This window comes from Amphiura filiformis, chromosome 8 (assembly GCF_039555335.1).
Source record: "Amphiura filiformis chromosome 8, Afil_fr2py, whole genome shotgun sequence".
Classification (NCBI taxonomy): domain Eukaryota; kingdom Metazoa; phylum Echinodermata; class Ophiuroidea; order Amphilepidida; family Amphiuridae; genus Amphiura; species Amphiura filiformis.
The window spans coordinates 66,697,128-66,720,663 of NC_092635.1; the positions used below are offsets into that span (position 1 = coordinate 66,697,128).

At 34.9% G+C, this 23,536-nt stretch overlaps 1 protein-coding gene across 1 annotated transcript; it reads left to right on the top strand.

Annotated features, from left to right (window-relative positions):
• The first annotated feature begins 856 nt into the window (after nucleotides 1–856).
• On the top strand, nucleotides 857–23,129 carry LOC140159375 (E3 ubiquitin-protein ligase MARCHF8-like). The gene is made up of 4 exons (XM_072182828.1): nucleotides 857–1,061; nucleotides 5,017–5,147; nucleotides 18,401–18,802; nucleotides 21,048–23,129. The coding sequence occupies exons 1-4, from the start codon at nucleotides 1,013–1,015 to the stop codon at nucleotides 21,414–21,416; spliced, it is 951 nt and encodes a 316-aa protein (XP_072038929.1). The 5' UTR covers nucleotides 857–1,012; the 3' UTR covers nucleotides 21,417–23,129.
• The last annotated feature ends 407 nt before the right edge of the window (nucleotides 23,130–23,536 follow it).

The following is a 23,536-nucleotide window of genomic DNA, read 5'->3' on the forward strand; positions in this document are numbered from 1 at the left end:
GATTAAATCGGATCTTCTCTGGTTGTGCACATGTGTCTGTTTTACATGTGCGATATCGCAATAAAGCTGGTATTATAGCTTCAGTTGGGTAACCGATTATAAAGGAAACGAAAGGAAACAATGGTATGTGAACCTTTGTTCACGAAATGAGACAATGGCCTGCTTTTTGTTAACCAGCATTCTTGAAAATGAGCAACATAATGAGTGTTGACTTAACACGGTTTGGAAATAATTTCTTCATATTTTTGGTGTTATCTGTCGTTTACATATCCTTCCTAAAACACAAAAACGCCTAAATTAGGCCCTAGCTAAAAATTTAGGACATGTTACAAAACTATATTTTCTAGAATTTCATAGAATACTTTAAATGTAGCTTGTACCGTTTTTTTGTGGCATCCTTCAGAACGGAGCGACCCCTCCTGAACATCTAACCTAGCTGTAATTTTAGGTCATGTTAGAGAAATATATTTGCTAGAAGTTTCAGTGGAGAATACTTTAAATATTGGCCGGTTATTTTTCACACAGTGATGTTAACTAGGCAATGCCCATATACCTATAACATACACTGTTTGTAGAGGTCACGCGTCAATGGTGAGAGCACTGTCCCGGGAGCACTGTGTATTGTGTATACGAAAACGGACAGTAACTCAGTAACTGCAGTATGGTTTTGTAATTTTAGGGCCTCTGTAGTCAGAGTTATGGTCAGACCCTGATACTAGTACATTTTGTAGTAGAATAGTAATCCATCACTTAGTGACGCATGGGGGCAGTAGACTAGGCTGTGTCTTGTTTCCAGCCTGTTTCCATCGATTCGCCCAGGTGTAGTCCAATCAGGTTATATCGATTCGCCCATTGCTGCTCGGAAATGACGTCCAAAACAAAGATGTCTGCAAGGAAACTTGCCGTGTACGGGAAAAAACATAAAGCTTAACTACAGCATTGGACGGGTCTAGAGAGAAATTAGAGTGAAATGGAAACTCAGTGACAGCACAATGAAGCAGAGCAGTGTACTATGTTGTTGTCTAATGCAGCTAGCAGCGATGACATAGGATTTCAATCACGTAAAATTTCATGTTAATTATTGTCTGTCATGTCTGTCTGCTGATTGTTGTGATAAACCAGCTGATGCTGATAAAAAATCCATGAATCATGAATATGATATGATCAGCCTGTCAGCATGATCGTGACAATATTTAGACAATGATGGATTATAACATCATGTTCATTCAATCATGCATGTATTGTTTACATACAATTTGTAATTATTTAATATCGTGTGATATGTTCACATGTGAATGACAACTGAACATGCTGAAACGACAGTCAGACAGTCATCATGACCATGCTGACAGACTGTACCGTAACTGGCGTGACGCGTGAGCTCATTATCATGATCATGAGCTTACATATTGCTCGAGAAGTCTAGCCACAAATTTGCTCACCGATAGCTTCACATAAGGTTTCTCAAGCCGCTAAATGGGAGGTTTGAGGTCATTGCATTGTTTACTCGAGAACTCTAGCTTCGAATTTGCACACGATAGTTACGCATTCGATGCTAGAGTACTTTATTATGGTTTTTCGGTCGGACAGCGGTGCAATTTTTTACACCGGAGGTTATTTATTCTATTAATGTTGAAATTTGGATGAAAGTTATTTCAATGAGTCAACTGTATCTTTTGAGCAAGATTGGCGTATTTTGGACAGTCTAAAATTTTGCAGTAAGTGTAATTTTAGCGACATATTTGATGCAATCGCCTGTCGTGATCGGCTGTGTTTACTTCTGAACTTCCATTGCTTTACACGGTGTCATGGTTCAGCGAATCCGACTAGATTTTGAATGCAATGTTCTCTAGCCTAGAATGTGAAGCTATCGGTGAGCAAATTCTTGGCTAGAGTTCTCGAGCAAGTCATTGTGTGAACGGAATCAGAGGGGTTTTGGGTTAAGCATGCATGTTTTTTTTTTCAAGCATGCAAGGCCAAGGCCAGGGGAGAGTGAGCTCCCGGGCCGAGGAAAAATACATTGTACCGTGACCCAACACAAACCCAGATGATTTAATAAAAACAGATGGTGCAAAGTTATCAATAGGCTGAGTAAAAATGAAAACATGTTTCTCTAGTTCAGGTTAAAAAACAAATTGGGGATGTGCTGTTTATTTTTTTTATCAAGATATGTAAAGTACTACATGTAAATATACCCATTTAGCATATAATAATGCCTAAAAAGGAGGCTGGCTTTTTTTTCTTTTTTTTTATTCTGGTAGATAAGCCCCCTATAATGATCCCAGAACCTTTCAGAAGTATTTCTTTTATATTAGCAAGGCTAGATAGTTTCTCTACTTCCTAGACATCTTTGTTCGAAAGTTATAATTGAATTACCGGTATAACTGATTTTTCAAATTTATTTCATGAAATTAACATTCACGTTTTTTTTTAAAAAAAGACTATCAAAAGTGCATCTTCCATTCACTGTTTTAATTAATGCATTGTGATGCGCAATTACAGGATTACTTGCAGATCGCAGTAAATGAGCGTTTGCTTTAGTGACTGTGTGTTTTAAAATGGAAGGTGACCTGGTTCGTTTAAAAAAATCAAATTCTGTTAAAGTGACATATTTAACATAAAATGTTGTCCCTTTAAGGGGGCACTACACCCCTGCCCAATTTTGTGCATATTTTTGCATTTTTCTCAAAAATTATAGCACATTGGTGACAAGTAGGATATGTATATTATAGGGGCAAGGACTGCAACTGCTGCACTGGAAATTTTTTTTCAACACAGACAACAGTTGTGGTGTAATGGTCAAAAATGAGGGAAAACCAATATTTGATCAATAAATCAATAACTACTTGCCTTGAGTTACTGAATTTTCAGTGCAGTAGTTGTAGTCCTTGCCCCTATAATATACATATCTTACTTGTCAAAAATGCGCTATACTTTTTGAGAAAAATGCAAAAATAGGCAAAAAATTGGCCAGGGGTGTAGTACCCCCTTAAAGCTTTCATGAGTCATTGTTTTTCAAAGCTGGATAACAGTTTTCATTTTAGCACATTGAATTAGTATGCATTGCTATAGCCAAAATATTTAATTCTCGATCATGAGAGCCAACTTGGGTACGCACAGTTATTTGCATCAAGCGTACTACGCAAAGACCGGCGCAGACACAGCTTTTGAGAATTGACCAATCACACGGTCGTTGCTAGGCAAGGCCAAGGTTCGGTCATGCAGGCCGCGCGATCGTGTTCTATGAAAAGTACGCTGACGCAGAAGGTACATCCTCTCATGATCGAGAATTTGTTACCGGTACTTTACAACTTTTTCCAGCTTTGAAAAAAAGAAGCAAATGATTTATAATGGATATTTTAAACGGAATGGAAGATTTTAACTTCAACACTACTACATGTAAGATCTGATTGCTTACCGCGAGCGCTTTCACAGAACCCTCAGCCGGATGTTATGGCTCTGATGATTTATGGCTTGACAACCTTGGATGATGTCAAAGGTGTTTCCCTCATCATTTCCAGGAGTAAGCTCCCATCAAATAGACTGGGAAAACATAAAAGTGCTAGAAAAAGAACCCAAAGAAGTGTCCTATTTTCTAGAAGCCGTTCACATTGGGAAGAAAGGACCGAATTTTAACAGATACACTGGACTCAGACTGGACTTACATGTAGATCCAAGTGTGACATCATCCAAGGTTGTCAAGCCATAAATCATCTGACTGAGTATGCAGTTGGTACCGTGTGAAAGTATGTGGTAAGCGATCAACTCTTAGTAGTAGGCATATAGGCTAAACAGCCTGAAAAACATAGAAGGTGGTTCGTTTTTGACCCCCCCCCCTTTTACACTATTTTGAATATTATGTCAATTTTCTATATTATTTGATGGTTTTTAATGATAATTTACATGGTTTGCAGACCAGTGGACCAATTTATGCAATCTTTACCAAAATTGTATCTTTTATTTTGAGTTGAAGCTCCAATTTGGGATGTGAGGCGCTGTTCAGCCTAAAAGCTGTTTCGCATACACCCCTATAAAAATTTTGTTCTTTTTTTATGACCAAATAAAAGCTATATTTATAATTATCAGAATCTGAAAGTTTGAAGAAAGTTTGAACTTTCTAGCTTATTTTATTTAAATTGTGTACATGTTGTACCGATTTAAATATACAAATTATATATTTTAGTTACATATTATTTTTTTTAATTAAAAGTAATTTTATCTGATGAGTAAATTTCAGAATTTTATAAACATGCCTACCGGTACCTCATTTTAGGGCATAATTATAGCATATCAAAATGTCACAGGATTCCAAATTTCATAGGACTTTTTTTTGTATTCTAAGGAGGGTGTAATTTATAAAATGATAACAACATTTTTGTAACACCATCTGTATTTCTCAATGTTCAAAATCAAAAACAATTTGCTTCCAATTCTATGTAACAACTCCCCCATATTCAGAGGACTTATCATGATGACTTGCAATTTTTATGTACATGTACACGGATTTTAAAAGAACAGCTCCTGTGCGTGTATAGCGAAAAATTGGAATAGAATGTTTGGAATTTTGTAACTAAATTACTAAAATACTAAATGCATTTTGCAAAATCTGCTCTGACAAATCTATAAAGCATTTCATTAGCTTTAATTTGACATATTGCTTTGTTTGGAATTATGGTAAATCATTAAAAATATTTATTATCGCAAATTAATTAATCAATATTTTGTCCATTAATTAAAAAAATAAATACAAATATGCAAATTTTCTCTGACAGAATTGTAGGATTTGACAAGAGGAAATCTTTCTTGTAAGTTTTATTTTTATAACATATTTACTTTTGACGAAGAAAAAGAAAAAAAAATTCATTTTTTCATACATTTCTTTTTATTATGCTAATTATATGAAAATGAACGTAAAAACGTGTCAAATTTTGTCAATGTGTTTCCCCACATGCACCTGTATCACAAATTACATCATGACTGTTTTTAACCATCCCATACACTTACTGTTGATTACAGGGACTCCTGTGGCAAGCTGGTCCCCCAGTACCATGCCAGTTACACAGATTGATGTTGCCCCTGTCTCTCTGCCAGAAGCACCTATTGCAAGTGGAGAAGATGTGGAAATACCAAAGAACAAACCCAATAAGGTATGGTATAAAAACATACTATGTTTCAGGGTTCGCAGGTTTTTGCCGCAGGTGGAAAAAAACGAGGTTTTAAGGGATCCAAAATGAGCGTTTATTGCGCTTTACGACAGTATTTTTGTGGGACATGAGAGCACCTCAGACCTATCGATTGCATTCTGAATCTGAAGCATGTCTTTCTGATATCAAATAATTTTCATTTTTTAAATCACAATATAATACAAATTTTATGACAAATTATAAAAATTTGATATTTTTCAAATTTTGATATATAACAGTCCTCGAAGTAAAGTATATAAATCTAATGATAGTCTTAAAGTGTATGTAGCAGGGAGGAAAAGCCGACGGTCAATTGAAAATTTTGACCTTTCATATTGAAGATATGGATTTTTTCCCAAAAAGTCCTAATTTTTTTTGGTGTTTTTTTTAAAAAATCCATATCTTCAATACTAAAGGTCAAAATTTTCAATTGATCGTCGGTTTTCATCCCACCTACATACACTTTAAGTATAAATCATCAGATTTATAAAGTTTACTTCAAGTACTGTTAAATATCAAAAATATCAATTTTAATGATTTGCCATAAAATGTGTATTAAATTGCTAATTTCAAAAAATCAAAATTATTTGATATCAGAATGACATTCTTCAGATTCAGAATGCAATTCGATATGTCTGATGTGCTCTAATGTCCCAAAATAAATACTGTCCAAACGCTCATACCCCAGCCCTTAACCGCTTGGCAAAAACAGTTTTTGCCAGCAAAAACTAAAAAAAGTGATTTACAGTTCAGTTTTTGTCATCTCAAAACAAATTATTAAGTTACAAAAATGACATCCTGAGTGTAACAAGGCCAGATTTTGTAATTATAAGTAACATTAAGAAATTAAAGGCATGCATTTTCATTGCTCAAGTGCATTTAACCGAAATGTGGCATATATATCAAATTCAAAACTTTTTCATTTTAAGGACTTGATGAGACAAAATAAAATGTTGAATAATTCATTTTAGTTGTGTGTTACTGTTTGTGAGCTTTCTGTGTTACTTTTTAATATTTGATTGACCATAAGTGAGTTTTTGCCATTTTTTGCCATTTTTGCCGGTTTCACCTGCCGACAAAAACCGAACCCTGCTATACTTTCAGAATCCTTCATGTTTTGTACATGCATGTATACATATTACCTGTCCAGTCATTCACCACTTGGACAGAAGCCTCATTTATTTTCACAGCGAGGAATTTCTGAAAACACTAATTTTATAATGATCAAATTGCATGGAATTTCTCAGACGAAACACAAATTTATTGGTCTCACTACAAGTTTGAGAAATATTGTGCTAGGCAGTGCTAGATCTTGTTTTACCGAGATTGAGCAATAAATGTATATTTTGCAAAATTCATCCAATTTGATTATATCAAACTTGTCCGATCATACTTAGCACTTGTACTATGGGAACTTTCAAGGTCAAGTACCGGTAGAAAGGCAACATTTGCTAAAAATATAAAAATAGTGACCACCTTAACAAACAGTTCAAATGTGATTTGCCTGTCACATCGATGAGCACATTGTCACCAGCGTTCGAAATAGGGCCGGTCAGCCGGCCATTGGCCTGTAACTTTTTGGTTTGGCTGGTAACTTTCCTGACTGGCATCTCAGTTGCTGGTCCGGCTGGCCGGTAACTTTTTAAGGTCAAGCCCGGCTGGCCTGTAACTTTTGGAAGCATATTTCGAACACTGATTGTCACTGCACTTGCTTGAAAGTGTGCAGTGACAATATTTAATGTGCACATGCATAACAAACCATGTATGTGTGCATGTATATACAATTATACATACATGTATATTACATTGTATGTGACATTTTCTGGTCCATGGGGACCAAAAGGAGGCATTTACTGTAATTAGTACAATACCCATACAACAGGCTATCATTTACTGAAAACACCAAAGGTCTACATGTAGCATACTTGGTTCTAAACAGTGTTCAAAATATGCCTCAAAAAGTTACAGGCCAGCCGGCCCTGTAACTCTGAAAAGTTACAGGCCCGGGTGAAAAGTTACCGGCCAAAACTTTTTACAGCTTTGAAACGGGAAATTATAAGCTGGGACACATATCAACATATTTCCGTCAAGTTACAGCAAGTTCAGTACACAACAAACACAAAACGTTTTTAAAACGTTTTAAACAGATTATATTTTGGGTTTGGGGTTTTGGTAAAAACGTTTTAATAACAATAAATGTCGGGTTATATAAAGATTTGTATGAAAACACACTACAAAAATATTTTTAAACTGTTTTCAAAATGTTATTGAAAATATTTTCTGCAAACAAGTTAACAAAAAATGTTTATGAATGAAAAGGTTTTATACCCTACCCAATATTTAAACATTTTCTGGCAACCTATTCTAACCTTTTGCAAATGATGTCGAAAACATTTTGTGTTTGCTGGGTAATACGGAATTATCAGTATTAATTTTGTGAAATGAATTGTATAGTTATAATTCTGAATAAGTACTTAAGGGACGTGTAGGTCACTACAGGAAGTTTGGGAGTCTGAACTTAAACATGGGTCCCGATTTGAGAAAAAAATCCCTAAACATGCAGGGTCATCTGAGAAAGGTTTTAAACACAGGATTCCACATACATAAATGACAGCCAGTGGACTGACCATCCAGGATTTGAACCTGGGACCTTCGGATCACCGGACCGAACTGAGCTAATGAGTCAGATGGAGAAGAGCAGTGATGTTATTATCTATAGGCCTTCAGTTCAATACCCATGCAGGGTCATGATTTTAGAAAATGTTGTCAAAACTGTTTAATCAGCCGTGTTTAGGTAAAAAAAAACCAGAAATTAGATGGACAAAAACGGTCGAATCGGCCATTTTTTTTAAGTTAAAAAATCCCTAATACGGGTAGAAGTTTCAAAGTTCCAGCGGCACACCCTGTCAAAATGTAATTCACGTACCCCCCCTCCAGGGTTCGATTTACTTTGAAAAATGTGCATAGCAATTTTTAGCGAAAACCTTATTTAGGCGATGTTCTTATAATATTAGCATATGTTTACATTGTAAAAAATTGCTATACAAGCTGAAATTTGTGTAGCAGGTTGTCCAAAATGGGGAGCATTTTGCTCCACGACACCACTTAAATCGAACCCTGCCCCCCTCCACCGTAAACTTCTAACGTAGTTAAATTATGATCCATATTACTGACTGTTGAGTCCGACTCGGGCTGTTCAAAACGGGCATCTCGTTACTATGACAAAATACGTTGAAAATGTACAGAATAAAACTTAGGCTGGGTGAAGCGGTGGTTGAACCGTTGAAATGTTTCTGACAAGATCGGGACTGACATTTTTTGGATTGAAACTATTATAAATTTATTTTATACCGTACTTCGTACGTGATTTAATAAATAATGACCGATAGGCGATGCATTATTCATGAATCATGTTTAAAAACTTCAACTTTGATCTTTAAAAGTTACCGGCCAGCCTGGCCGGCAACTAGACTGCTAGGCAGGAAAGTTACCGGCCCAGCCAAAAAGTTACAGGCCAAGGGCCGGCTGACCGGCCCTATTTCGAACACTGGTTCTAAAGTTATGAAGTTTTTTATGTCTATAGATTTTCTTATGTATTTCATTGTTTTTTTGCCCCATATTTTTACCTTTATCTCAGTTTTCAAGTTGGCGCCTTTGGCCTCCATGGACCAGATTGTGTCACATATATATATTTTTTTGCTACTCCCTACCAAGTTATTTCACTCTACCCCATACGGATCCAGATATTGGGAACTAGAATTGTGCAATTCTCGGGTTGTACGGTTCTGGGGATGTGTTTTTGAAGGCGAAATGTCTTTTAATAAAATATTGTATGAATGTATGTACAGCGCTTTGAGAATTTTTGGAAAGCATTTGAATAAGGGAATGTTTTATGTTACACATGGGCGGTGTTTGCCGGTGACACCAAGGCAAAGGCTTCAAGGGCACTCATGGAAATTGCTTAGTGCCGTACTATTACGCTGACTTTGCTATTCGGTGAGGATGACCATTTTGACCTCCTCATCTGTTTACAAACAGAGGTAGAAAAAAGACCGTTCCGCTTGTGCAAACACTCAAGTATCATAAGGATGGTCTAATAGTGTGATTCACGTACAGTAACATGAATAGGGATTTAAAAGCTGTCATGTAGAACCATGTGCTTCTTTTGTCCAATTTGCCATCAAGATTTCATATGGAAACAGTTCAGACCCAGAACACAATCATGTCAGAAATTAATATTTTGTTCTGGGACTGATTATTCGGACTTGGAATTGCTATCGTATTGGTAGGGGAGATTGGGGTTAGTTGGAACGCGGGGTAAGTTGAAACATTGCATTTTTTTCTGACACAAAAAATTAATTTGGTAAAATACTGGCACCTAGTAATAGGTATTAATTAGTAAGGGTCATCCACCAAATTAGCAACAGCACTGATGCCCCACCAGTGTTGGCTTGGGAAAGGAATATCTGTTTTTTGACTTGCTGACTAATTTTTATACCCCTCAGAAAAGATGCGTTATCTCCATGTTGTTTGAAGATTCAGGGGATTATTTTTTGAGTATCAGAAGCACTAGTAGTAAGTCCCAGAATAATGTTAAATAAAAGTTTTATTGTATTTCTTATTTTGTGTAATGAACTTTGAAATGTAAAAATAGGCATCGGGGTTAGTTGAAACTTTTGAGGTGGGGTTAGTTGACACATGAAAATCGCATAGAAAAATATGGTTAAAAATTTGACTTTTTAAAATTTGTAACATGTTTACTATTTCTTCAATATTGCTTTAATATGGTTAAAAAGCAATAATACAAGCAAAAAGTGCACACAGAAAGTACATTTTATAATATTTTAGGCTTCTCATATTTTGGTCCATGGTGACACTCGTCACCTTGTGTCCAAAGTATTGACCAAGACTCCCACATATTTATTTATTCATTTTTTCACACTGATTGTATGTTAAAGGGTGCCTTCAAGGGAAGTATAACCCTAACAACACAATAATAATTATTTTGAAATTTTTACAAGCCATGTTTCAACTAATCCTCACCTCTGTGTTTCAACTTACCCCAGGGGTGGGGTTAGTTGAAACACTTTTTTCAAATTTTCAAATTGGATTATATGAATAATCATAAGCAGGTCCAATAAAGTTTAAGGCTGTATTTGTAGCATGTATGTATATGTTTATACTGATATGGTTAGTGTTTCTTGAAAGTAATCGGTTTGCGTTAAAAAGACGATTTTGTGAAAAATGTTTCAACTAACCCCAATCTCCCCTACCCTTGGTTATTTTTCCCTAAAAATGTATAACTGTATTATTTAAATTTGAATTAACTTTTGCTGAATACCAGCTGGCTTTAAATTCACACATGAGTTCAGTTGGTGTTTATAAGGCAGTGAATAATTAATTGCCCAGGAGTACCGTACATTGTGTACATGTACATGTGTAAAAAGCCATGATGAGAGGAAATTTGGTGAAATGCAAGGCTTCAGAAAACATCACCATTCACAGTGTTATGTCATATTAACATGTTGTTACATGTACATGTATAGGATAAACTGTATTTGGTGTAAAGGAAGAACTAGGCTTCACCATAAGACCAAACTGATGGATGTAGGTACTAGTCATCTTCATTAATACAATTATTACTGTATTATCATGTCATTTTTTCAAGAAAAATGTCACATCTTCACTCAGTTGAGGGTCCAAACATATGACACATGGCCATTTGGGATATGTATTCTGAAAACTGGCCCGGAAAACAAACCAAAAATTTTCATGTAAGACTAAATTTAAAAAAAGGTTTGCCTCAAACCAACTCTGAAAAACTAATGCGAAATGCGTTTTTATTTATTTTATTTTTTCCAAAGATTTTTTTTTCAATTGTGTCCTATTCTACTGTATGAAGTACTGTGTTGTATATTAAACAGTAAAGTGATGCTGCTATATTGTATTGAGGTGAACTGAGCTAAGAGCAGGGATCTAAAATTGTCAAAACATTATTTTGATCATATTTTTTGCACTTTTTCTGAAAAAAAAAGAATTTTTTTTTGTTTACTAATGGCCAATTCCATGCCAAAAGTGCCTTTGTAACGTCCGTAACAAAATTTTGGAACATTATTGCTCAAAACAGGAGCATTTATTTCAAACTTGCTAATCATGCGTCCATAGATTGATGTCACACCTACTTCAAGATAGTAAAGAAAAAAATCTAAGGAAGCACCTTGACAGTTTTTTTTTCATCATGAAAAACGTTACGGACGTTACATTTGAGATAAAATGTAACGTCCGTAACACTAAATCAACAGTCTAGGACGATACAGGAGTATTAACTTCAAACTTGCTTTTCATGTTTACATAGAATGGAGTCAGGGCTTGCTCAATATAGTTAACAGAAAAAAATAAAACACAGAACTGAGTGGAGATTTAAGGATATGTACCATCTGTCAAAAAGGCAGGCACTTTCGCGTAACGTCCGTAACGCTCGTTTCTAATTTCTGTAGCTAATTAACTAAGAAAGCCAAAACAAAATTGCTTCATTATAATGAACATTAGAGTGTGTACTAGTAGCATACTTAAAAATAAAGTGTTATCCTAACAACAAACATGTGTGCTATTCACTTAAAAGTTTCAAGTTGCATGTATCTGTAACGTCCGTAATGGTGGAATTGGCCTAATGCAGGTGAATAAACTAATGCAAGCGGGAGCTTTGAGACAAACCTTTTTTTCAATTTGGCCTAAAAGACTTCAGAATAAACTATGGGACTTTGGAATTATTTTGTTTCTATAGAGTAAAGCTAAATTTGTCCAAATTCTTGAAAATTAAATTACAAATTGTGCTAAAAAAAGCAATGAAAAACAATTCCTTTTTTCCATATAATTCGAGACAAGTTTAAAAAGCTGCTTTCTTGGAAAGTGTTTTCTGAAATGCATGACCCATAAACATGCAACCTAAAGCTCCCTGAATTTGGAAGTTGCTGTACATCCCAATAAATAATTGTACCCCACTTTTCACTATTAATAACTCCCACTCCTTTACTACTGTATCAGGCAACCAAAGTATTTGGGACTACTAAATATGAAAATATTGTACCCGAAAACTTCAGTATGTTTTGAAATTGATTTGTTTTTCTACCTTAATTAATTTCCAGCCTCATACTTAGCTATAATTATGCAAAATATATGTTTACTCATGTGGAAAAAGAATAATTGAAACAAAAATATATATAATTGATTTTAAAATCCTCGTGACTGACAGTCAATAGTTTTAGCATTTACAAAGAGGAATGAGCTAGAGCTGAGAAAAAAAACAGTGGATATATTCTGATATATTTAATGGACAATTATCCCTTAAATTCCCTGGTCAAGAAGATTTATTACAGAGCAATTTCAAAGATGTCTAATGATTTTTGCAGTCTTGTAACCTTAGCAACAGTTGTCATGGTGTTCTGTAGATGATTGAAACTTCCAGATATTTATACATGGCCTTGTTAAGTGAAAAAATTGATACAAATGTACTTGTTGTGTAAACCCTTTGACTGAAACTGTTATATATGGCTCAAAATATGCTAAGGTGTCATATTATAGCCATATATTTTGACATCTTTTTTTAAAAATAATAATTATGGGTAAGTCCATATGATATCAAGGAGGTCCCCCACCTGACCCCCTCAGATTTGCTTTATATTTTAGTCATATGTTGTACCTGTAAAAATATTAAAAACCTGCAAATTTGAGGTCTGTAGCTCTTACGGATTTTCTGTGGCAGCCATTTAAAGTTGGAGTATGGGGGTCTAAATTTGGATTCAAAAGTTGCCCTTTAAATAAATGTCATCTTTGGGAGTCTGTGACTTCTTTACAAAATAAGAGAGAGGTCTGAAACCTTGTATACACACTAACTGCATGCCCAATTTGTCAAAAAAGTAAAAAAAAATAAAAATCTGTAATTCATGCGTTGTGTCACGGGGTCATTAAATATGCAAGAAAAATGTAATGTTTTGTAAACTGGCAAGTTTAGCCCCTCTAAATTCACATTTTTGTCAGATTAATTATTTTTGTTGTCACTGATGCTAAATATAGGATAAATACAATACATATCCAAAAAATTGACGTCACAACTCATTCACATTTCGAACAGCGCCCTCACGAAGATGAAATTTATTGCAAATTCAACATTTTCAGGGGGTCCAAAGTCGATGTGGTCCACCTTCAAAATTTATAAAACATTTTTTTATATGACTACTAGTCTTAAATTACAACTTTAGAAGTCCCAGTAATTGTCTAGGTTGACTTCCTATAAAGCGACAAGCCCAAAGTTGACCATTTTCTTATGATTGCATGTACTGCAAATGTGCGAATTTGGAAGGGTTAAAGTCAAATTGGCCCCAATATTGAAAATAAAATGGAAATTAAAGTAAATAGGGCCAATAACTACGCATCTAGTCATTTATTTTCAATATTGTGGCCATTTTGACTTTTAAACCTTCCGAATTCGCACATTTGCAGTACATACAATCATAAGACAATGGTCAACTTTGGGCTTGTCGTTTTATATGAAGTCAACCTATAAAATTACTGGGATATAGCAAAGTTGTACTTTAAGACTAGTAGTCATATAAAAGTGATGTTATAGAAATGGAATATTTGCTAGTTTAGTGGCAAGTTTAGGTAGTAAAGACATAGCATACACAATTTAAGTAAAATCCTTTCACTCTAAATAATAAAAAAAATAAAAAGTAGCTGTAAAAATGCCTATTTTTACACTTTTATTTGTAACATGCCAAGAGACGCCTTTTTTCAACAGCTTTTATTTTTTTTTATCGATCCTTATAAAAATTCATGTGACCTGTTTCCCAAAATGGTGCAGTAAACCAATCAAAAAAACAGAAAGAGGCATTATGAATTATAAGTTAACAGATCAAAAAAAGGATTTAAAAGTTTGCCTTGCGTATGTTACTATTGTCTGTCAAACTTTTGATTGATTTTGAAGTCCCTCAGTTTTTTATAAACAAAGACTTGAAGCATAAACTAAAGGGTAAATCTATTGTAAATAACTTCATTTCTCCATATTATAATCAATTTGTAAGTGGCTGCCATCTTTTTGAACATATAACAATTTTAAAATTTTTCTTGAAATGTCTGTCAAATAGTAACATACGCAAGACGGTGCTGTAATTCCTGCTAAACTAGGGTGATACAGCTAATTATGCTACATGACATAGCATTTAGCTCCACCTAGCTTTGTGGCACTATCACTTTGTGAGGAGAAGCTTTTTGATGACACAATCCATTGTTAAGTGTTGTCTGTCAAACATTTGTACATGCAAGTTTGTATGCATAAGATTTGTATGTGCCTGTCAAAAGTAACATCCGCAATAAGTTTAAAAAAATTTAAAATCACTTGATGTTCACATTATGATGATAGTTTAGAGTTTATAAAAGTGTTTTAAAACATGTGATTTATAAACTGCATGTGATCTTTATTCAATTTCCCATCTTGAACTACTGTTTTTGCCAAATTATTATTCTGTATGTTACATTTGACAGACATCTTATGTATGTTATGGCTTGACAGACACACATATTTTATTTATAACAATTTATCCTCCTTATTGTAATATTTGGACACATTTTTTCCACAATCAGTTGCTGTAGGTCCTACACCTAAATAACCACAAAATACCTTATGTAATACTTTATAAATTTTATTTGATTGCAGAAAATCATCAAAATTGTGTCTGTCAAATATAACGTACGCAAGGGCTAGAAAATTAAATTTATGAAGTAAATGGTCTATAACTTATCTTTCTTTTAGTGTATTATGAACGATATATGTGCATACTATAATTTAAACCTGGTTGGAGACCAAAAGAAAAGAGCTGGAAAAATAATTGTGTGTTAAACTTTTATGACACCTTAGCTTATTTTGAGCCATATATACAACTAAAAATAGCAAGATATGTTTACTGGTGACAATGCAAAAACAGACATGTGAGTACATGTACATGTAGTATTACAGGCTGGGGGAGTTCGTATACATGACTTGCATTTTCATTGTTGTATAAGACATTCAGAAAAAGTTGGCTAAGAAATTCAGAGTAAGTCTAATTAAGGGAAGGGGTATGAACGTTTGGACAGTATTTATTGTGGGACATTAGAGCACATCAGACATATCGAATTGCATTCTGAATATGAAGAATGTCCTCCTGATATCAAATAATTTTGATTTTATGGCAAATCATTAAAAATTGATATTTTTGATATTTAACAGTACTTGAAGTAAACTTTATAAATCTGATGATTTATACTTAAAGTGTATGTGGGTGGGATGAAAAGCCGACAATCAATTGAAAATTTTGACCTTTCGTATTGAAGATATGGATTTTTTTCCCCAAAGCACAAAAAAAAAAGAAATGGGTCTTTTGGGGAAAAAATCCATATCTTCAATATGAAAGGTCAAAATTTTCAATTGATCGTCGGCTTTTCCTCCCAGCTACATACACTTTAAGAATATATCATTAGATTTATTAAATTTATTTCGAGGACTGTTATATGTGACCATTCACGGCGAATGAGCCGTAAATTCCTCCCCCGGTCAATTTTGTTTTATTTCGTGTTTAAAAAATAAACATCATAAACTTAAAAATGGTATATCATTTGACTTCAAACGATATCCAGAAGCGGGGTTATGGATTGTTACGTTTTTTACGTTTTTACATGTGTCTCTTTTGTCATAATTGGCGGTCATTTCAAATCATCCCCAAGTCAACGAGGTTTAAGAAAGTTCTCTCATTGTTAATTGTTGGTTATGCATACCTGTACAAAATACAATGCCTGGTAACCCACCACTTGAACAGGATTTAGCAAAAGCAAACAAACAAAGGCCAGAGCTAAAAAAAAAAGTTCTATAGCCATCTAAGGTAGAAGCTTATTATATCTACTTCAACAATAGGATTATTGATTAGTTTTTGACTATCAAAATGAGAAAGATGTCGGGCCAGCTTAAGTTACCGCTGAATCCGACCTTCGTACACATTTTACACCGTAACTCAGAATACAATTTAGGGAATTTATGGCTCATTTGTGCTGCCGGGTCACATTATATCAAAATTTGAAAAATATCAAATTTTAATAATTTGTCATAAAATTTGTATTATATCGTGAATTTCAAAAATGAAAATTATTTGATATCAGAAAGACATGCTTCAGTATTCAGAATGCAATTCGACACGTCTGAGGTGGTCTCATGTCCCACAAAAAATACTGTTGAAACGCCATAAACGCTCATTCTAGATCCCTTAAAGATATCATCAAAATGTCCACCAAATACAATGTAGGAGTTTTCCATTTCTATAGCAACTTACAAATGATTTAATGATAAAAAAGTTCATTGTACATGTAATGAAAAAACACACTGTAGCAACATTTCTAAAATGTTGTCAAAATGTCATTGTAAAATAATTTTGGGCAAACAGTTTTGCAAAATATTTTGTTAAACTTAAATCTTGTAAACATTGTGTTTGCATCAAGTTTTCAAAAATGTTTTTGGAACATTAAAATGTCTTGGGGGGGGGGCATCAAGCATGTAGATACATATTTGAAGTCAAATGTTATCTAGGGGTCAAATAAGGTCATTCATTGCAGATTCTTACGTAGTGGTAATCGAAAGTAAATTAAATTAAACTTCAACACTACTTGTTTATTTTCGCTTACCGGGAGCGCTTTCGAGGAACTTCCTCGTCGTCAGCCGATGTTGATGGCTCTGATGTATTTCTTGGAAACGGCTAGAGACCAACCTGATCAAAAACGGCTTGCGGAACACAAGTCAAAAGCAGCTGGCTCCAAATCAGCCGTACAAGAACATGTAAAAGCAATGTGAAAGTACTGGAGAAAGAAACAAAAGACTTTCCCAGGAGGGTCCTGGAAGCCATCCAAATCAAGAAACAAGGACCTTCACTTAACCGAGACACATGATTAGAATTGGATCCTGTGTGGGACAACCTGATCAAACCCAGCGGCACCAGTGGCAGGACTTTTCCGACTTCTGTGACGTCATCCAGTGTGATGTCACATGATCAGGTTGGTCTCTAGCCGTTTCCAAGAAATACATCAGAGCCATCAACATCGGCTGACGACGAGGAAGTTCCTCGAAAGCGCTCCCGGTAAGCGAAAATAAAAAAGTAGTGTTGAAGTTTAATTTAATTTACTTTCAAGGTCATTCATGATTTATTAAAGATCAATTCAGCATATCTTAAACTCAAGGTTAATTTTCCTATTTTTACATTACATGAATGCCTAGCTATCACTCAAACATTTTTAACCATTATAATTCCCAGCTTTAATTTGTAGTCAATTGTTCAAATGGGAATTTTTGGAAGATATTTTTAACTTCAAACACAAATAATAGGAATGCACAATGTAGATGATTAAGGCGGGTACTACACTTATGTGTACACCCCTGACCCCTGTGGTAAATTTTGTGGACTATTTTTGCATTTTTCTTAAAAAATAATAACACACTGGTATAACAAAAGTATATTATTGATGGGGCAAGGAATCCAATTATTATACTATACTGAAATTTCAGTGACTCAAGACAAGCGGTTCAGTATATACATGTATGATAGGAAATGATTGAGGTACATCCTAGCGGTACCTTATTTCTTATCATAAATAACGAACCGCTTGTCTTGGGTCACTGAAATTCCACTGTAGTAATTGGATTCCTTGCCCCAATAATATACATTAACTTTTGTTACCACTGTGTTATTAGTTTTTGAGAAAAATGCAAAAGTAGACACAAATTTATCGAGGAGTGTAGTACCCCCTTAAAGGTCCGTACTAATAAATGCTGGGTGAGAAGACCTTTTCTTGTATTGTTTCTTAATAACTGTATTTCACTTTTATTTGTTTCAATATTTAATTGCAAAACATCACTACATGTAGGTCATGCGTACCTTCGACTTGCCTTTAGCTATACTATTAATGTATATGTATTTCATTATTAGCAAGGGTGTTTTGTCAGTTTAGTGGGCTTCTAAAGTAGTGATGGGCTTCTTTTGAAGAAGGTTATACCCATGAGCGAATATTGTTGTGCATAAATAATGTTTTGTTATTAATTATATAGCATTTATCTTAATTTCACAATTCTTTGATGTTGCAATTAATTTGATCTAATAAATGGCATAAATACTTTTTGTATTTTAAACTTTTGATTTTTTCAGCCACGCAGTGCCAGGAGTAGCTCTCGCGCATCAACCGACTCCAATACTTGTAAATCCCAAACTCAAAGCAGCCAAAAACAGCGTGACCCAACTTGCAGTGAAGTGGTGACATTAAACGACCTGAAACAATTAGCTGAAAACCGCCCTCACTCTATCACAAAGCGGCCATCGTCGTCGCATTCTGCCTCATCACTGATGTCTAACCAAGGTGACATATGCCGTATATGTCACTGCGAGGGTGATGATGATTACCCTCTTATAACACCTTGCCTTTGCCTAGGAAGCTTAAAGCATGTGCACCAAGCTTGTATACAGCAGTGGATTAAGAGTTCTAACACACAGCATTGTGAGCTGTGCAGATTTCAATTTGTTATGCAGACCAAGCTGAAACCCATTGGAAAGGTAGGTTACATGTATGTGTGGTGCCTCTGAGATTCAAAAGGCTTTTGATTAGATGGAATGATTTTAGTCCCGTACCTTGAATGGTCAAAATCTTGTGTCAGATTTTAACGATAATGTTATTGCTATCCTCAGTACTTACACGAAAATGTCTGCATGAGAAGCAAAAGGCAAACTCAAACAATTGGCCCTCATGAATATGCAAGAATTTACAGCATACAAAGCATGGGGACTTTGACTGTTCATGAAAGAAAATCCTTTAATTGGAATGGACCCATTACTTGGTGTCTGCATGGGCTATTGAAGATACAGACTAACCAAAAACAGCCGAAGTCCCAGCATCACCCGATGATGAGGGTAGATCATTCCATGAAGTGCGATAGATGAAACTGCTAAACACAGACGCAAGTTTTTTATGGTCTTTCGTGTACTCTATCGCATATACACAAAAGACTCAAACAATTGGCCCTCATGAATATGCAAGAATTTACAGCATACAAAGCATGGGGACTTTGACTGTTCATGAATAGTCTGTATTAGTCTATGGTTGGATGAAATACTATTGGTAATGTTGAAGTGATTTTATAAGTAAACAATCTGTACTTTCAAGGACCTTTGTTATCACTGGCATACTTTGGTGAATAGTGACAGCGGTCAAACAGTAATCACTGAGACATATGGGAACAACCCAAAAGTTATATGAAGTCCTCTAAACGAAAGTCCTTTGGTTAGAAAGCTAACCCCTCCCCCCTCCTAACATAAGTGTCAAATATTGAATATTATATTAAATATATTAAATCCTTAAAAAAGATCAACTTTGACCGATGTTTGAACTACTCTTTTACAAATGTAATGGGACCTTTTGACCCCCTCCCTCCCTAACGAAAGGAATTTTGTTTATAGGACTTCTTCAAACTTTTGGGTTGTTCCCTAACAGGGCAATATCTGTCAATCAATATTTCAAGTCAGATTATCATACACATGCAAATATATGGTAATTTCTTGGCATTCCATATGGATATATTAGTGTAGATATACATTGCAATGTAGGTAGTTTTGGGTCTAACTTGTGTTAGACTGGAGTAATCTTTCAATCTGGGATATTGGCTCAATCTAAGCCGACAATGTACATTGTTATTGATGATAATTTACTGTAAAACCACTTAATTTCGCGAGGTATTTAATTTCGCGAATTTCGCGAGGGCTTTTGATTCGCGAAATTAAATACTCGCGAATTTTATCACAGACAGTTTGCACACTGCCATGGTTCCGAATTTGACAACCCAACTCGAGCAACTTCCATTACAGAATTCACCTCAAAGTTATTTTGTGAGTGACTATGTGACATATTTTTCATTAGTAGATTATTTATTTACCTTGAAACATCATCAAAATAGCCTCATATATTATTATAAGGATCATATAAATTCCACAAAGCATTGAACCTCCATATAAAACTCGCTAGAAAATCGCGAAATTGATATTTGTTTATCCATTTGCTGCATAGAAAATAATGACCAATTATTAATCAATCAATCAATTATGCCCATCCTCGTTCAATCAGATTATTTTATTTTCGTTTTGAACTTTGTTTTCTCACGTTATAACACTCTAAACAACGCTCCAAAATATTATTTTCATTTGTTCCTATGATTTAAAAAGATATTTTAAATTGTTTAGAAGTAATTTTAATAAAATATTATGAGACAGAAATGAAAGTTTGTGAAACAAAATGGCCGCCCCATGATGGGCCATAATATGGCGTTGGTTGATTGGGCAAAAGTATTTCGTAATTTTATCTTAACTTGAATGTTATTTCCTGGAAAAAATGGCCATATTTCATTTGAGAGATATCCCAACATTCAATTTAGGGAAGGTAAGGCGGAAATACCCAACAAAGTAAGGCTAATTTTCACTTAAGCTTCTGGCCGTGCAGAGAATAAGAATTTGGAAACTTTTTGTGAAATACAAAATCCTGGATTCGCGAAATTAAGTTGTCGCGAAAATGGCGGGTATAAGCGATTCGCGAAATAAAGTACCCGCGAAATTAAAGTGTTTTACAGTATTTTGGCTGGTGGGGGCCCAACCTACATAACCAGACCTTCCCCATTTAGGTCTGCAAGCTCAAAACCTGGGATCACAAGACTTTTATTTATAAAACAAGAACTTATTCATGGATTGTATCATGGAAGATATTTAGTTTTTTTTTTTACTTAACTTTGTCAAAATGTTGTTTGCTTTATTTCAGTGGGAGAAGCTTGAAATGTCTGCTGGTGAACGACGCAAAATCATATGTTCTGTATCATTTCACATTATAGCTATCACATGTGTTGTATGGGCACTCTATGTGCTTATAGATCGCACCACAGATGAACTAAAAGATGGTGGCATGGAATGGCCTTTCTGGACAAAACTTGTAGTGGTAGCTATCGGCTTCACAGGCGGTCTTGTATTCATGTACGTTCAGTGCAAAGTCTATGTACAACTATGGAGACGTTTGAAAGCCTACAACCGTGTGATCTATGTGCAAAACTGTCCGCCAGAGGAGCGAGATAAGGCACGGCAAGCTAAAGAGGTACCAGAAGTGCCCAAACCGGTAGTGGAGATCATCAACTGATGAGGTGCTATTGGAGCTGTACAGGGGTTCAAGGTCACACTTAGTTCAAATCTGATGGTGAGATGAGATTCTAAAGATGGTACACATTCTAGCAAACTTGTGTGATGATAGCCAAGGAATGTTATTAAGTAAAGCTCGGAGACATATTTCTTATAACCAACCACATGGGTGCACAAATTATGCTTGTCAGGACAATTAGGCTTAAAAATGTTTGATTGGCATAACATAAAAAACAAGTAATAAGGATATACATGTAGGTAAGGATTGTATTTGAATTTTTTTTTTTTAGCAAAAACAAAAGAAGTCAAGGTCTGGCCTACTTTTATGGTCGGTTGGGTTACGCCAATCAAACATTTTTTTAAGGACTTGGGTACATTTGTGTGCTTGGGACCTGACTGTTGCAAAATTCAAGTGTCCCAGAAATATTTCCCAGAGCTTTATAAGCGTACATATGTATGTCATGTGCAAGTTTTGTGAGAAATCCACCACACTGATATTATTAGTTCTGTTTCATGCAAAGAATTAAATGGGAGAATGTAGTTTTAAAAGCATAGGTCCATGGAATGGGAAAACATTTACCTCCAGACTTTTAAGTACTACATGTATATATTCACCCAGAAAACTTCTACCTGGACATATGTGATTTTGCAAGCAAAGCATTACCTTGTGCAAACATTTGTCATCCATATAGACACTGGCACCAATTTGCTGAAAAAATGCCAGAGCTTAAGGGTAAAGTACATGTATGTTTGTGTCCATTAATAAATTAAAATTGGACATGGCAGATTAATTTTCATGTGGATATTATCCATGGGGCTATTCAAACTGTATGACAATTCTCCCATTTATTAGGTTTTTAAGAAAGGGTTATCAGAATCGTCATCAGAATTTGAACCACGTACATGAATGTAACTTTGTGATGTACATGTAGACACCTATTGAGTGTTTCTCCCTGTTTTGTATGCACAAATACAATGCACATGTGTGCATATTTGTACAATGATATAGTATTATGTATGCACATGCACACTAAACAAAAATACATGTTAAGTAATATTTATATTGTATACATGTATAAATATGTACAGTGTGTATGCTTTAGCTGATGATATTTATATATGGTTTCATTGACTGAAATCACAGATTATCACCTTTGACCTGTACAGTTTACCTGGGTACATTAACATGCAATTTTTTTGAATGTGTGCAATTCTGTAAATTATGAAGTACCTGTACAACATTGTTTCTTATTTAGTAAAGAATAAATACATTGTTATAGTAAGTGGGGGTGCATATGCATATTTACATTGTTAAAATTGCTATAGCTATATTTTACATTCGAATATGTATCCAATATAAGGTTATTAACTTGTAACTATCAATCTTACTAAAATGTGAATATGTTTCCCCAATAGGGTTTGTGTAAGGTAAACTGAAGCCTTGAGAATTTTATTGCACATAATATATACAATGTATTAATGCAGTCCTCAAGTGTTTGTAAAACGTGTGAAACAGGGATACATTTGTACATTTGCGTTCCATCCTGATAAAGCTGGGGACACACTTGCAAACAGGGATAAAACCGATTCTCTTACTATGCTAATGGGGCTATATAACCCCCTAGAGGGCACTAAAGGCATTAGTTAGACATATGTGGGGTGGGGGGTGGTGTGAGATCCCCTATTGCATATAGTACAGAATCAGACGATATATGCATATGGCCATGCGTTTTGAACTGAACACCCAAAAAGGGTGGTGGTGTCACACTTTTCACCATGACCGTTTTGTTTTTGAGAATATCTTTGAAAGTAAAGAAGCTATGGCAATGAATTTGGTACCAAATGAAAGCTAATATATTAATGATGAACTATGGAAAGTTACATGAAGGTATCTTGAACAGAAGCAGAATGGCATTCAATCCAATGACCCAAGTCAGGGGTGGTGGAGGCAGCGGCTCATGAGGCAGCGGCTCACTATGTACAAACTCAATGGGAAATTTCATTTTTGGTGCCTCGCAGTGCAAAAATGTTAAAATTTTCTTTAAAAACTAGTGTATATCAATAAATTTGGTATCAAAAGAAAGCTGACATTGTTGTCTGAACTTTTCTTCTGTAAAATAG